Raw genomic sequence first — 12766 nt, 5'->3', positions numbered from 1 at the left:
CCCCACCCGCCCACATCTCCACGTCTCTCTCTCTGCCTTTCTCTCTCGTCTCTCTCTCTCTCGCTCTCCTCTCTCTCTCTGTCATGTCGTCTCTCTCTCTCGTCTCTCTCTCTACTCTCTCTCTCTCTCTCTCTCTCTCTCTCTCTCTCTGTCGAGTCTCTATCAATCTGCTCTTTAAGCAGCATATGGAAATGGTACTCTAATTAGCTCACTAACGCTCATAGGGTCTATGTCCCCCAGGGTACTGCCGGAACGCTACCCTGGTGTATCCACACTTCCGCGCACAACATAAACCACCGCGTATTGTTCCATGTGTTCCAGCCGCTGTATGCTGTGAAGGGTCACGTGGTGTGATCGTGGTAAGTTGGAACGATGGCGGAAACTAGAAGTGGTATCGAATAAACTATGTGTGTTATCTTTCCTCTGAAAGTTAGTTTATGACTGGCGTGTTCTTACATGGTGGCAGGCGTGTGCGAGCGTAAACAGACCTATCAATCAGTTGATACAGTCTGGGGGGGGCGGTGACACTAAGTCTCGTACTTTTTCATCGAGGCACAATCGTGTCCGACAACGGCACATCGGCCAAAGGTTAAGTGTCAGAGGCCACCAACTACCCGTGAAACATGGACGCCGTGAAGCAGGTTATGCGCCGTGCCCTGTCCGAATGCCGGGCTGGCGTTGTACAACCACCTAGGCCGTGACGAAGCGGATTCGCGATACAGGACTGGAAGGGCCGCTATACTGGACAGACTTGCAGGGACGCAACGTGCGTGCTATTCATATGCCACCCTGTGGAGTACAGCTGTGATGGACTGAGGTGATACCAACTACAATTCTATCTACTTATCCGTGTGTGTGGCGCGCCCAGCTCGACGCCGATGGGTTTCAAGGATAGAAGAACATGGCCCAGCAATTCGTCGTGGGATCAGAGGTAGAACAGGGACTCCATAAGAGTAAGAATGTACAGTCTGTAAGAGTCTACAGTAACAGTACGCAATTCCTACGGTCGCGCGGATACAATACCAGGTAATCACATTGAACTCTATTGCGTGGTTTTATTCATAGAATCTTAACATCACACCTGTTTTATGGCGGCAGTCGTGGCAATTATGGTACCAGGTACGTACTATTGTGTAGACGCAAAGACGTGTCTCGCGAAATAGGACCACCGATGGCTTTGAAAGCGCTCATGTATTGATTATTACAATGCTGTTCAAAGGCTTACTTTAAATGGCTCTATGATATTTCGTAGTCATAGCAGTGGTAGCACTTACAAATGGGTAATTGTACCGTCCTGTTAAGCTAGCGCAACAGTATTAGCGGAAAGTTCAGTTCGATAGGAAGATCGCTCGTAATCAACAGATACTTCACCGGCGCTCGCGATTGACTTTGCCATACACCAGGTACGGTTAGTAGTGTAGATGCATGTATGTTGTACACATACCCGGGCATAACACATCACTTGTCATGAGCCCGTGCCAACATGTTAGGTAGTGTAGCATACCTAGCAGGGCATGCGGCGAGCTAAACTGGGAAGACCAACTCGGAAAGATGGATTTTGTTAATGCCCGAGGGCCGAAAGGGGACTAGGCCCATTGCGCGCCATCGGCCCACAGCAAGCAGTGGGATGTTCCCTGCCCAACATGTACAGAGGTGCACATCAATTTGTATGTATCACTGGCCAAATATTATAGGCAGCCAAGGATCCGGCTAGAAGGCAAACGTGCACCGGTCAGTGTGACAAAACAGGGTGAATTGGGCAATGTGCACAAAGCAGCGTGCTGGAGTAGAACTCTTTACCATCGCATACCCAGATTAGTGGAAAGAACCAGCCAAAACAGCGAATAAGCGTGGCAGAGTTGTGTGAAAATAAGTTTTAGGTTACGGGACCCCAGGCATTGCGCAATAAACCTTACAATGGGGTTTCAGTGCGGAGTACGCGGCGGTAAAGCCACGGACTAGGTGTAGTGCACCAGTGAGCGAGGATATGGTTAAGTAAATCTCGAAACTGGCAACGTGCGTATTTGAGCATTGGTCACGAGCTGGGCGAGCCAAAGACCGAGCACCAGGTAAGCACATTATTTTCTCATCCGCACTGGTCTTGACCAGACCGGGGTAAGGAGGTAAGTACTGTAGAAGCATGTGCTATCCGACCCTCAGGACAAAAACAAAAGGTCATCACTCCCCACTGGACCAGGATACTCTGGCGCGGTTAAGGCCGCAAACATGAAACCTGAGAACAATTAGCTTTAAGAAATCGCATAATCTGGTGGCAATTCTCGAATAAGGTATGCGCAATACGTTCAGAAAAGCCTGGATGGCACGAGGCGAACGGGCCCGATTTAAAGCAGAGAAAATGAAGTTGAAATCGCCAAAGCCAGCGAGGCAACCGGCAGTAACACTGAAAACCAAGGTAACACTACAGAGTGCCATACCACGTGTCACGGGCACGACATACTGGCGATGGCGGAACTTTAAATGGAGGCGTCCCACAGACCCTGAATCGTCCCGGCAGAGAACAAGCAACGAAAGGGAACATACCGATCAAGGTGAACCTCTTCCGCGGAGGCGGAATGCATATACTCGGTACCGGCACTTAAGGACGCACGAGATTTTAACTGCTCCAGTGGTGAAAGTGGTTGAAGGAGCAATAATGACCGCACGTGGTCTAACTGTACTGGGAAGTTGAGGTGCAACGTCTCCTGGCGCAAACAGAGAGGAGAGCCACATTCGCTGTGACGCACCACGACTAGCGGTCGGTCCGGGCAAAGATGTGAAAGTGAAAACCACTGGAAACCTTCCTGCTGGGCGGGCCTATCATAGCACGGAATTACCATGCCTGGACGGTGAGCGGTTCTCAGAGAAGCCCGAGAACCTCACACACTACGGGCGCTGTGGCTCGGAGTCAATAGAGCGGATGATGAGTTCATTTGCAGAAGTAGAGGGCGGCAGTGCACGAGGACATTCTCCCACTAGGCAGTAACACGGATTACTGGGCTTGGGCGGTTAAGCACAAAAAGTCTGGTAAATATACCTGTGAGCATGGTCGGTAGCTGTTGGGACGGTCTAGGGAAAAGAACTAGCACCTCAAGACCCGAGTAAATAAGCTTGACTAGGAGTCGAGGGACTTGGTGGTGCTAACAGTCAACGTTGTCAACCACGGAAGCATACCTGCTATTACAGTTTCCAAGGTCCGGTAGCGGTGATCAATAAAACTAGATGTTACGCTGTCCACTCGTGGAATAAGACGTGCAGCCTAACCCCACCACTTTATATATATTCGCGATTTGTCTGCTTGGCGTGGTGAAACTGACAAATCCAAGGAGCCAAACAGGGACTATGACTGAAACATCAACGTCAGCGGAGCTTCATCTAAAGTGGTTTCCGAGAAGCTTAGACCTCTCGCTCCCTAAAGGTGGGAGGAGTTAACTGCTGGCAGCTGAGACACGGAAGGGGACCGCTCACTATTATCATGCGCTGATTACTACATGATGTGTCGAAAGTCGGTTAACTGCAGTGACCGGGAGGCGTATATCATCGGGAGAAAATGCTTCGCGCAGATGTGTGTTCGGTACGAGTGAGGACTGGAAAAATGACCCGAGGAAACAGTAACCCCAGCTGCGCTTGAGTGCGGGTAAGACCCGGATTAACGATTAGATCACTTTCCCCAACTATCTGTCCTCCTTCACCCACACACACCACGGAAGTTACCAAAAGTGGGCAAGTGACGGGCCAAGGGTCAAAACGAAAAACCGTTGAGAGAACATAGAGCTCCAGAGGGAAGGATATAAAATCGAGAGAGAATTCAAAGATGGGATCAAATATTCCCCTCAGTGACTCCCTGTTGAGCTCAAGCCGACATGGCAGTGACCGTGGAAGAAGAATGGGGACCTCATCTCTCACGCTTATAGGATGGCCTGTATAGCATCCGAGAGCCATTCCTGAATCAAGGCAATCAGACGCACGCAGCATTTTCCGCCATAATGCCCGGGTCCTGGGGTTAGATCGACTTAATACTACCTTAGACATTTCAAGCAGATGATTTTTCAGGGGCCGCCACGGTCATTTGATTTGCAAGCATGGGATACTGGCACTTCGCAGTGAATTCAGGCTCGAGGACTCTGGCAGTTGACGACCTTCACCAATCACACGCCACCTTGGCGGTCGCTAATAATAAAACTGAGAAAGCGCCTCCCGGATTTGCGGTCCGTAAACGTGGATGCGTCGAAGGCATATAGTCGACTAGAACGCGGTCTCAAGACGACGCTAAGAAGGGCTGGGTCCTAATTACCAGAATTCAGCATTGCAGACGAACATCATGCCGTGTGGGGAAGTTGCGCTCGACTCGACTGGAGGGGAAGCACGTAGGGACCCACGACACAGAAACTTAATAGATCGCGCCCTCTAATGTTGAGCTCAGCCCCAGCAAACAAGGTTAAAATTCAAAGCAGTCCTAAGTGGCGAGTTTACCACAGACCAGGGACTAAACTTCGTGCGCTACTATTGCATGTCCCTCCAAGGCCATATCATAACCAGCTGCACCGGCTCCACAGCTAGATCGCAAAAAGGTCAAGGGCCATTCCGCATTCTCGAACACAAGCCCCCGATGGGTCCGAGCCCCCGCCCGTGAGAGTTTTGCGAGTACAGTGAATTACCTGGCCCGGTTCTCTGCCTTATCCAAGCTGTCCCGAGCCGTGATGGAGCCCATTTAACTAGGGGGCCTGACGCAAGGAGGATGTTCCTTGGCATTGGGACCTAGTGAACAAGACCCATTAACACGCTAAATTGACCGAAGATCAAAGACATGATCTCGCACAGCACGCCAGGTAAAATGGCGCACTACTTATGATAACTACAGCAGAAGAGGCTGGTTGCTACAATGATGATGCCGCCAAGTCAGCATTCAGGCCCCTGCCGGCCGGTCGCGCCACTGTTAGCAACGGAAGGGTCGTCCACTAGCACGTTGCCGTCCGCCGCACTTACGACCGGCGACACAGATACGCATCCATTAGAGAAGGCACGCAGTGCCGCAGTGCTTGGTCACTTCGAAAGACCATTTCAGTACAAATACATATGGGCAGAATGCCAAAAACATCAGTGCAACCCACAGATCAACCTCTTGAACGGACTTTCAAAGAAACCACTGTGCAAGGCCCTAGACGTTCTCGCAGGGGATTCATGAAGATCCCTGGATATGAACATTGACACTGAAGTGGAGACCTGGCGAAGAGAAGAGCACGTCGCAGAATATGCTGATCCGATCCTACCGCCTACCCTAACATCTTGATCAGGAACTGTGGCAGACCATTGAGGCAGGACCTATGCGCCCAGTGGTAGACTACTGCGCAGATCCCGAACCGAAAGACTACGAACAGCTCAAACTAGAGACAGAAAGGACGAGAACATTGCCAGCTCGTGAGGTAGTGATTCTGAACGGGATGGCCAGGAACCGAGAAGCACAATGCCCTATCTCCAGGTACGCCATACTTCAGCATACGTGATGAACTGAGTGTACCAGGACGGCTGATATTCAACGCGAGAGGCTCGCATCCGCTGCAACGCCATGAGACGACAAATGAAAGAAGGGCTATTCACACCCCTCTCATTTTACGGGAAACAACATCGTGTCCTCAGGAGGGCCAGGAGAAGCACTGGTGACTGGCCAAGCATGAGCGGAAATAAAAGACCGTTCATAATCAAACTTGTGACGCATCCGCAACTATGAACGGCAGCCATGCAAAGAAACTACTGATCCACATGAACTCCCTGTAGACCTGGGAAAAGGTTGCCATCGACCCTATTTTAATTGGAACATCAAAAAAAAGCTTGGTGGTCAGCTTATTCCCTATCTTCTGGAGGTGGCGACCTGCGAAAGAGAACCAACTCTTCAACTAGTCACTTCAAGCAAATGAAAAGAACCATTTCTTGCCAGACAGGGAATACCAGAACAGTTATTACGACAATGCCTCAGAAATCTGACATCTGATGAATTCCAAGAGATTCCGGAGAGACTCGGATTTTGAACACGTCACCGTGAGATCCAGTAACACAGACAGCCAAAGCAATGGCAAGAGCGGTAAGTCCATTCAGTCCGAAGGCGCAAAGGCGGATATGCTGACAGGAATGCGTATAGAAGTCCGACTGAGATCCTATATCTCACCCCTGCTGGAGATTCAGCCGCCCAAACAAGGAATGGGTAGTAGCCGCCATCCAGCGTTTGAAATAACCGTCGGGCCAGCTGTCCTGCCCCGACCTACTCAAGCCTCGGGTGATCAAACGTTGAAAAGCCAGAAGAGATCAATTGCAACAACTAGAAGAATAGACCGCCTCAAACAAAGTACTACAAGCAGAACGTTCAAAAGATCTGCCTGCACTGGAAGAAGGTGACACCAGTAAGAATGAAGGCTTTCGCCTAAAGGACAACAGAGAATGAAGAAAGGTGTGGTAGTGGGCTAGGCTCGATGAGCAGTCGTACAGCAGTGGACACACCAGAATGGCAATTACAGACGTAATCGTGGCGGACATTAAACGCACCATGGAGGAACCACCGCCCCCTACCATGCAACGAAAATTCATAATGGACACCATACCAGTGCCAAAATGGAAGACGGGTGGGAAACTGAGTCAATAGGCACCCCGGATGGACGACCGGGCTAACACGGAGCCATATCTAACAGCCCTATTGGCCACAAACCAATACTGCCAGAGAAGCACACCCATGGCAACAGTCTAGAAAGAAGAAAACAATTTACACTACGCCGACAAAGCAATTGCCCCCTCAACCAATACATACTTCTCCCACCATTTGCACGGGACGGCCCACTTCAGAACAATCCACAAAACCACCACCCAGGTCAGGTAGAGCCGTCAAGAGACCCCGTCACCTAAAAGCATTATGTAACCGTGAGCGATGATAGAAGGGGTATCGATAGGGCCATCAGTACAATCTGTCACCAACACGAAGGCCGGGAAAGATTCTAATAAGTTGTTTGTAAGGAATACAAATCCTTACATCAAGTTGAAACTGTATGGTCACCAGATGAAAATATTATTCTGCAATGTGGCATTGCCTGTTAAAGTCCCAAAATATAATAATGGGACAATTTCGTTTGTTATCGTTTCACTTAATTGACATTTGGTTAGTTGACTGGTTGCAAACTACTGTGTTGTATAGGTACGGCGGGTGTATAGCAAATTCGCACGTGCAACAGTGTTGAGAGTTTTGAGCTTATGATTTCATACCTAGGAAGGAATTAAAGATTTTATCACCGTCTCCACCCGGCGCATTAATCGGTCAGCGTATTGTTTCCATTGTGTTACCAGCCCTGCTATGTGTGCAAGGGTCTCATCGTGTGTGATCGTGGTAGTTGGAAGATGGCGGAACTAGAAAGTCGTTACGAATAACACTAATGTGTGTTATCTTACACTCTGAGTTATGTTTATAGGCTGGCGTGTTACACCTGGTACGGTCCGGTACCCGGAACGTAGCCCTGGTTACTATCTGGCGTGGGTTTTAAGGGTTACGGTTTAGGAAGTAGGTGTAGGCGACTCCCTAGACTCGTTTGTGGAGTAGGCGATGGTAGGGTCCGCATATTAGATAGTACCAGGGTAAGCGTTCCGGTATACCAGACCGTACCCAGGGTACGTTCCGGCAGTACCCTGGGGGACATAGACCCTCTCAGCCACACTAACGTCTAATACCACGTAGCCCCTAAACTGATGTATCTACAGGTTGGACGACACCCAGGTTTTCCCCGGTTAGTGTACGAATCCTAAGGCGGCGACGAGCAGACGCTACGAGACGTTATTCTCTGCCTAAGGGCGAATACCAAGATCACCCTTTAAGGTGGCCTCCCGCACTGGCCAGGGGTAATCCATGATTTCGGACACGGGTCATCCGCTTCAGCCGAACTATAATCGCCGGGCTGCCACTTGTTTGGCACTTACAAAGGTTTTGAGAAGAACAGAAAGATGCCACACAGAACGAAGCGAATGTCTCCGCGGATAAGCGGGTGCTGGGCGGTAAGCACGGATACTGCTCGCGCGTAAAGCACGGCATACTGTGGAGCGTGTAAGCACGGAATACTGCAGCTGGGTTGCGGAATTAAGCACGGATACCTGCCTCGGGCGGTAAGCTTACACGGATAACTTGCTGGGAACCGGCTTAAGCACGGATACTGCTGGGCGGTAAGCACGGATACTGCTGGGCGGTAAGCACGGATACTGCTGGGCGGTAAGCACGGATATTGCGGGGCGGTAAGCACGGATACTGCTGGGAGGTAAGCACGGATACTGCTGGGAGGTAAGCACGGATACTGCTGGGCGGTAAGCACGGATACTGCTGGGAGGTAAGCACGGATACTGCTGGGCGGTAAGCACGGATAATTAATTGTGTGACATGCTACATCTTACTATAAATTGGGGATTTTCTGTGTGTGTCCGGCTATACGTTTCCGCACCGCTCAACGTACGGATCCTCTCCAAACTTTGTCAGAGAACATTCTACAGATCATGACACGTTACATGGGCTATTTTTTTTCCACAGTTTCATTTGTGTCACATTCCACGTTCAAAAACATTAAAATAGTGTGTTAACAGTAAAATAGTGTGTTAATATTATACAGATAACGCACTTGGACTGTTGTGCGATCAATGTAAATGCAGCGCGCCGCGCTGCATTTACACTGATGCACGCCGGGCCGTGCGTTATCTGTATAATATTGGCAAGCATCCCGAAAATTCATGATAAATACGTGAACTTCGTTTAGTAAACAGCGTAATGATTTGAAAGTAGTAAATGGGCGCACTATTTCGTATCACTATTTTATCAAATTTCTCATGAAATAATGGTCCGACTTTTATTATCTTTGCAGCTTTTATAAGTAAACACCGTATTACATAGGACAGGAGTAACGGGGTCGCTGTAAAACTTCTAGTAAAAAAGCGTAAGAAATTCTTACGGAAATCAGCTTGTGGCAGTGGTAGAATTGAGCCAGAGCGAGAGCGCCATCTGTCGTGGAGTTTGCCGAGTGCGGGGCTCTAAATAAAAACAAACCGCGCCACCTATCGGATCTTATATGAGTTAATATATTGTTTTAAAACTTAATAAATTTTTTTTTTTTTATAGAAATAAATATAAACATACACGGCAGTGGCAACGGGCAGTGTCTAGTTGACTGTGAGCAATCATTAAAAAATGAATTCACAAATTGTGTCACGTGATATTTATGCGGAGTCGAGGATCAATTCTTAAATCCGTTGTTTTTCGACAACTCACTGCTGTTTTAATTAGGAACAGTCGGGAAGATTTGACATATCCTCAAACGTTTCATAGTTTGGCAGGTGGCCATGCTACCTCTCCAATGTTTCCCATTACACTAACCATGTCACACAATCTAGTGCAACCAAATCTGACAGTGTTTATAGTGCTAGCTGTTGTGCTAGCTTGTGTTTGGTAGCTTTTCATTAGTGTAAATACGTATATATACAACAATCCATTTCTTTGCTGCATACCACGACGTAAAATGTCCGATATGTTGGTACGATTGGGCCGTGTGAAATCTATTATATTTAATTATATATATAATAATTTATAAATTATTTACGTTATATTATTATAATGTTCGTGTCCGAATTGCAGATACGCCGTCGCGGGAAAGTGTCGCACTACGTCGACGCCGACGACGGCTCGAAGGCCAACTGGATGCGCTTCGTGAATTGCGCGCGAACCTACGAAGAACAGAACATGGTCGCCTTTCAGTTCCACGGCGGCATATACTACAGGTGAGGTGCAGTAGCATAGCTATATATATATATATAGATAGTTTATGCTGTGATGATAATAGCTAGTCAAGATAATTTCTGTCATTGGGTTTTGTCCTGTCATTCGTGAATGGCTATATATACCTACCAAAATATTATTTCTTATTAAAATCAGATAAATTCTTCTAACCAATCTTTTCTAATTTTTGTATTTCTATAAACAGTCGTGCTATTGAAAAACAGCTAAAGTACAAATACTTATCATCTTATAATTATTTACATATAAATGTGTACAACAACAAATCATAAACTTATATGCGTTTCAGGGCGTGTACAGACATCAGGACGGGCGCAGAGCTGTTGGTTTATTACGGTGATAGCTACGCAGGAGAACTCGGCATCGACAAACGCAAAGCCTCCGCAGAGCAGCAGGAGTACAAGCTGCACACTCACACAGAAAGGAAGATTTGCAAATGCGATACATGCGAATACAGATGCACCGCCTACGGTGAACTCAAAAAACACATGCGCGCACACACAGATGCGAAACGTGTGGATACAGGTGAGAAACGCTTGAAATCAGACGGGTATAGGTGTACTCAGGCAAGTTCTGTCCGTGATCACATGCGCACTCAGACAGGAGAGAAGCCGTTTGCGTGCGACACGTGTGGATACAGGAGTGCTATGGCCAGTCATCTCCAGACACACATGCGCACTCACACAGGAGAGAAGCCGTTTGCGTGCGACACGTGCGGGTACAGGTGTGCTCAGGCCAATGATCTCCAGAGACACATGCGCACTCACACAGGAGAGAAGCCGTTTGCGTGCGACACGTGCGGATACAGGAGTGCTCAGGCCAGTGATCTCCAGAAACACATGCGCACTCACACAGGAGAGAAGCCGTTTGCGTGCGACACGTGCGGATACAGGTGTGCTCAGGCCAGTAATCTCCAGACACACATGCGCACTCACACAGGAGAGAAGCCGTTTGCGTGCGACACGTGCGGATACAGGAGTGCTCAGGCCAGTGATCTCCAGAGACACATGCGCACTCACACAGGAGAGAAGCCGGGTTGTGCGTGCGACACGTGGCGGATTACAGGGTGCTGTCTCCCATCGACCACGCTACTCACTCTCGTTGAATGTCAATGCGCACTCCACACAGGCTGAGAGAAGCGTTTGCGTGGCGACAAGTGCGAAGATTAAGGTGTGCTCTAGGCCCAGTAATCTCCAGTAGAGCACAGTGGGCGCACTCACACAGCGAGGAAGACCTAGCTAGTAAAGATAGCTGGAAATGTGCTTTTTGATATTTATGCGAGGGTTTGGAAGTCGTTTTTTATGTATGAAATACTGTGGGCGGCATTTCACAAAAAACGGGATGACGCATGCTATAGTCAATTAGAATGAGTATGTCTCGCCACAATCACACTCGTGCATGTAACACAGCTGCAGAACAGGTTAAAAAATGTATTTATTATTAATCGTACAATACTCGTTTTCCGCATATCTAATTAGAGGCATTGCGAGATTTACCGGAGAAATCANGATCTACAGCAATTTGAAGATCGGAAACCGACTTATTCCGGAATATGCAGCTTTTGAGATAAAGCGTTCTGGTTAAGGGGCCCAGTCGGGGATAAGCGGTCAGGGGCCGATGTCTGAAGACCAAAGAAAAAAAAACAGAATTTTTTTTTAATTAAAAATTACCATAATAATCTAGAGATATCTGAACCTATATATCCGAATTAAATATGCACTTAGAAACTTATTTTTGTAAAAATCTCATTTTTGTCCAGGTAGGCCATTTTCAGCATTGACATGTGTGCGTGCTCATTACTCAAAACAATGACTTGCGACTTGGTCCGTATTATGCTGGAGCGGGTCACATATATGTCAAATATCAGTTTACCTAATAGCTGGAATGCGATTTCGTTTAAATGAATGAGCAAACACAATTGCCAAAATCAAAAACTGGAATTGAATATATGTAATTTCACGCACAGTAAATTAAACTAATAAATGCAAGTGTATTTGGGTAAGAAAAAATACAAGCCAAATACAATATTAGTGAAACGAATTATTTACATTCAATGAATATATTGATTGGTTAAATGCATGACTTTAATTTTAGATTGGTTTTGATTGTAATTAAATACAGAACGTAATGCGGATTCAGTGTTGGAGGAGAGTGTGAGCAGGCAGGCAGGCCAAGCGCAGGTTCGCAGCCCAAGACGAAGGTATCCCAGGCGCAACCTAGCGAGGAAGAACTACAGAGAACGAGAGGTTCCTGACGACGACGATTACATATGTAAGTTAACGACGTCTCACTGTAACGACTCGTCAACAGTTTCTATGCGCTGCCACGCGACTTATAGTTGTTCACTAGACTGCTTAAGGTGGCACACGTACACACCAGGAGGGGATAATGTCGTATTGAGTGTGGGTGACCACTATATATAGGTTATATCAACCTTTACCTGGTTATAGATATATGCTAGCAAGTATTTTGAAGAGAAATACAAACATTTTGTATGTATTTATATTTTTTTGGCAAGGGTTCCATGTCAGGACTTGCTTGGTTGTTGTAATTGATGGCTAATTTTCATGAATGCTGTTTTCGAAAATTCTTCCCACAGTTTTAGCAGCCTATACTTTATATTTATATTGTTACACAGTCTGCGACGATTGCGAGAGGGAATATGAAGGACACTGCCCTGTACACGGCCCACTGAAATACATTCCTGACAAAAAGGTATTTCACTGAAACCATAATGATAATATTATGTGGGCTCCATATTAACGTGCTTAATATTAACACAATCACATATTCATATAGATTGCATGTCCTGCTTGCCAAACTCGCGGGGCGGGCTCTCCCTCACTCTCTTCCTACTTTTTTCCATCTCTTCCCCCCCACCGCTCCCTCTCTCTGTTCTCTCTCTCTCTCTCTGTCTCTCTCTCTCTCTCTCTCTCTCTCTCTCTCTCTCTCTCTCTCTCTCTCTCT

The 12766-nt window shown here is 47.4% G+C and overlaps 1 protein-coding gene and 1 long non-coding RNA gene across 2 annotated transcripts in view; both read left to right on the top strand.

Moving 5' to 3' along the window:
• The window catches only part of LOC106813754, a 21289-nt gene extending 18162 nt beyond the window's left edge, over positions 1-3127 (top strand). Inside the window, exon 6 of the long non-coding RNA XR_001394503.1 lies at positions 3117-3127. This is a non-coding gene — a long non-coding RNA (uncharacterized LOC106813754). The remainder of the gene's footprint in view (positions 1-3116) is intronic.
• A 2334-nt stretch (positions 3128-5461) lies between these two features.
• Positions 5462-12766, top strand: part of LOC106813752 (histone-lysine N-methyltransferase PRDM9-like) — a 37909-nt gene continuing 30604 nt past the window's right edge. Inside the window, exons 1-6 of the mRNA XM_014817972.1 lie at positions 5462-5476; positions 8262-8279; positions 9641-9783; positions 10089-10837; positions 11939-12070; positions 12438-12514. Of these exons, the coding sequence (XP_014673458.1) occupies positions 5462-5476; positions 8262-8279; positions 9641-9783; positions 10089-10837; positions 11939-12070; positions 12438-12514 (1134 nt within the window). The remainder of the gene's footprint in view (positions 5477-8261; positions 8280-9640; positions 9784-10088; positions 10838-11938; positions 12071-12437; positions 12515-12766) is intronic.

The sequence above is a fragment of the Priapulus caudatus genome, unplaced genomic scaffold (assembly GCF_000485595.1).
Source record: "Priapulus caudatus unplaced genomic scaffold, Priapulus_caudatus-5.0.1 Scaffold819, whole genome shotgun sequence".
Taxonomy (NCBI): Eukaryota; Metazoa; Priapulida; class Priapulimorpha; order Priapulimorphida; family Priapulidae; genus Priapulus; species Priapulus caudatus.
The sequence above is the reverse complement of the archived record's forward strand: the minus strand, read 5'-3'. Positions and strand labels throughout refer to the sequence as shown.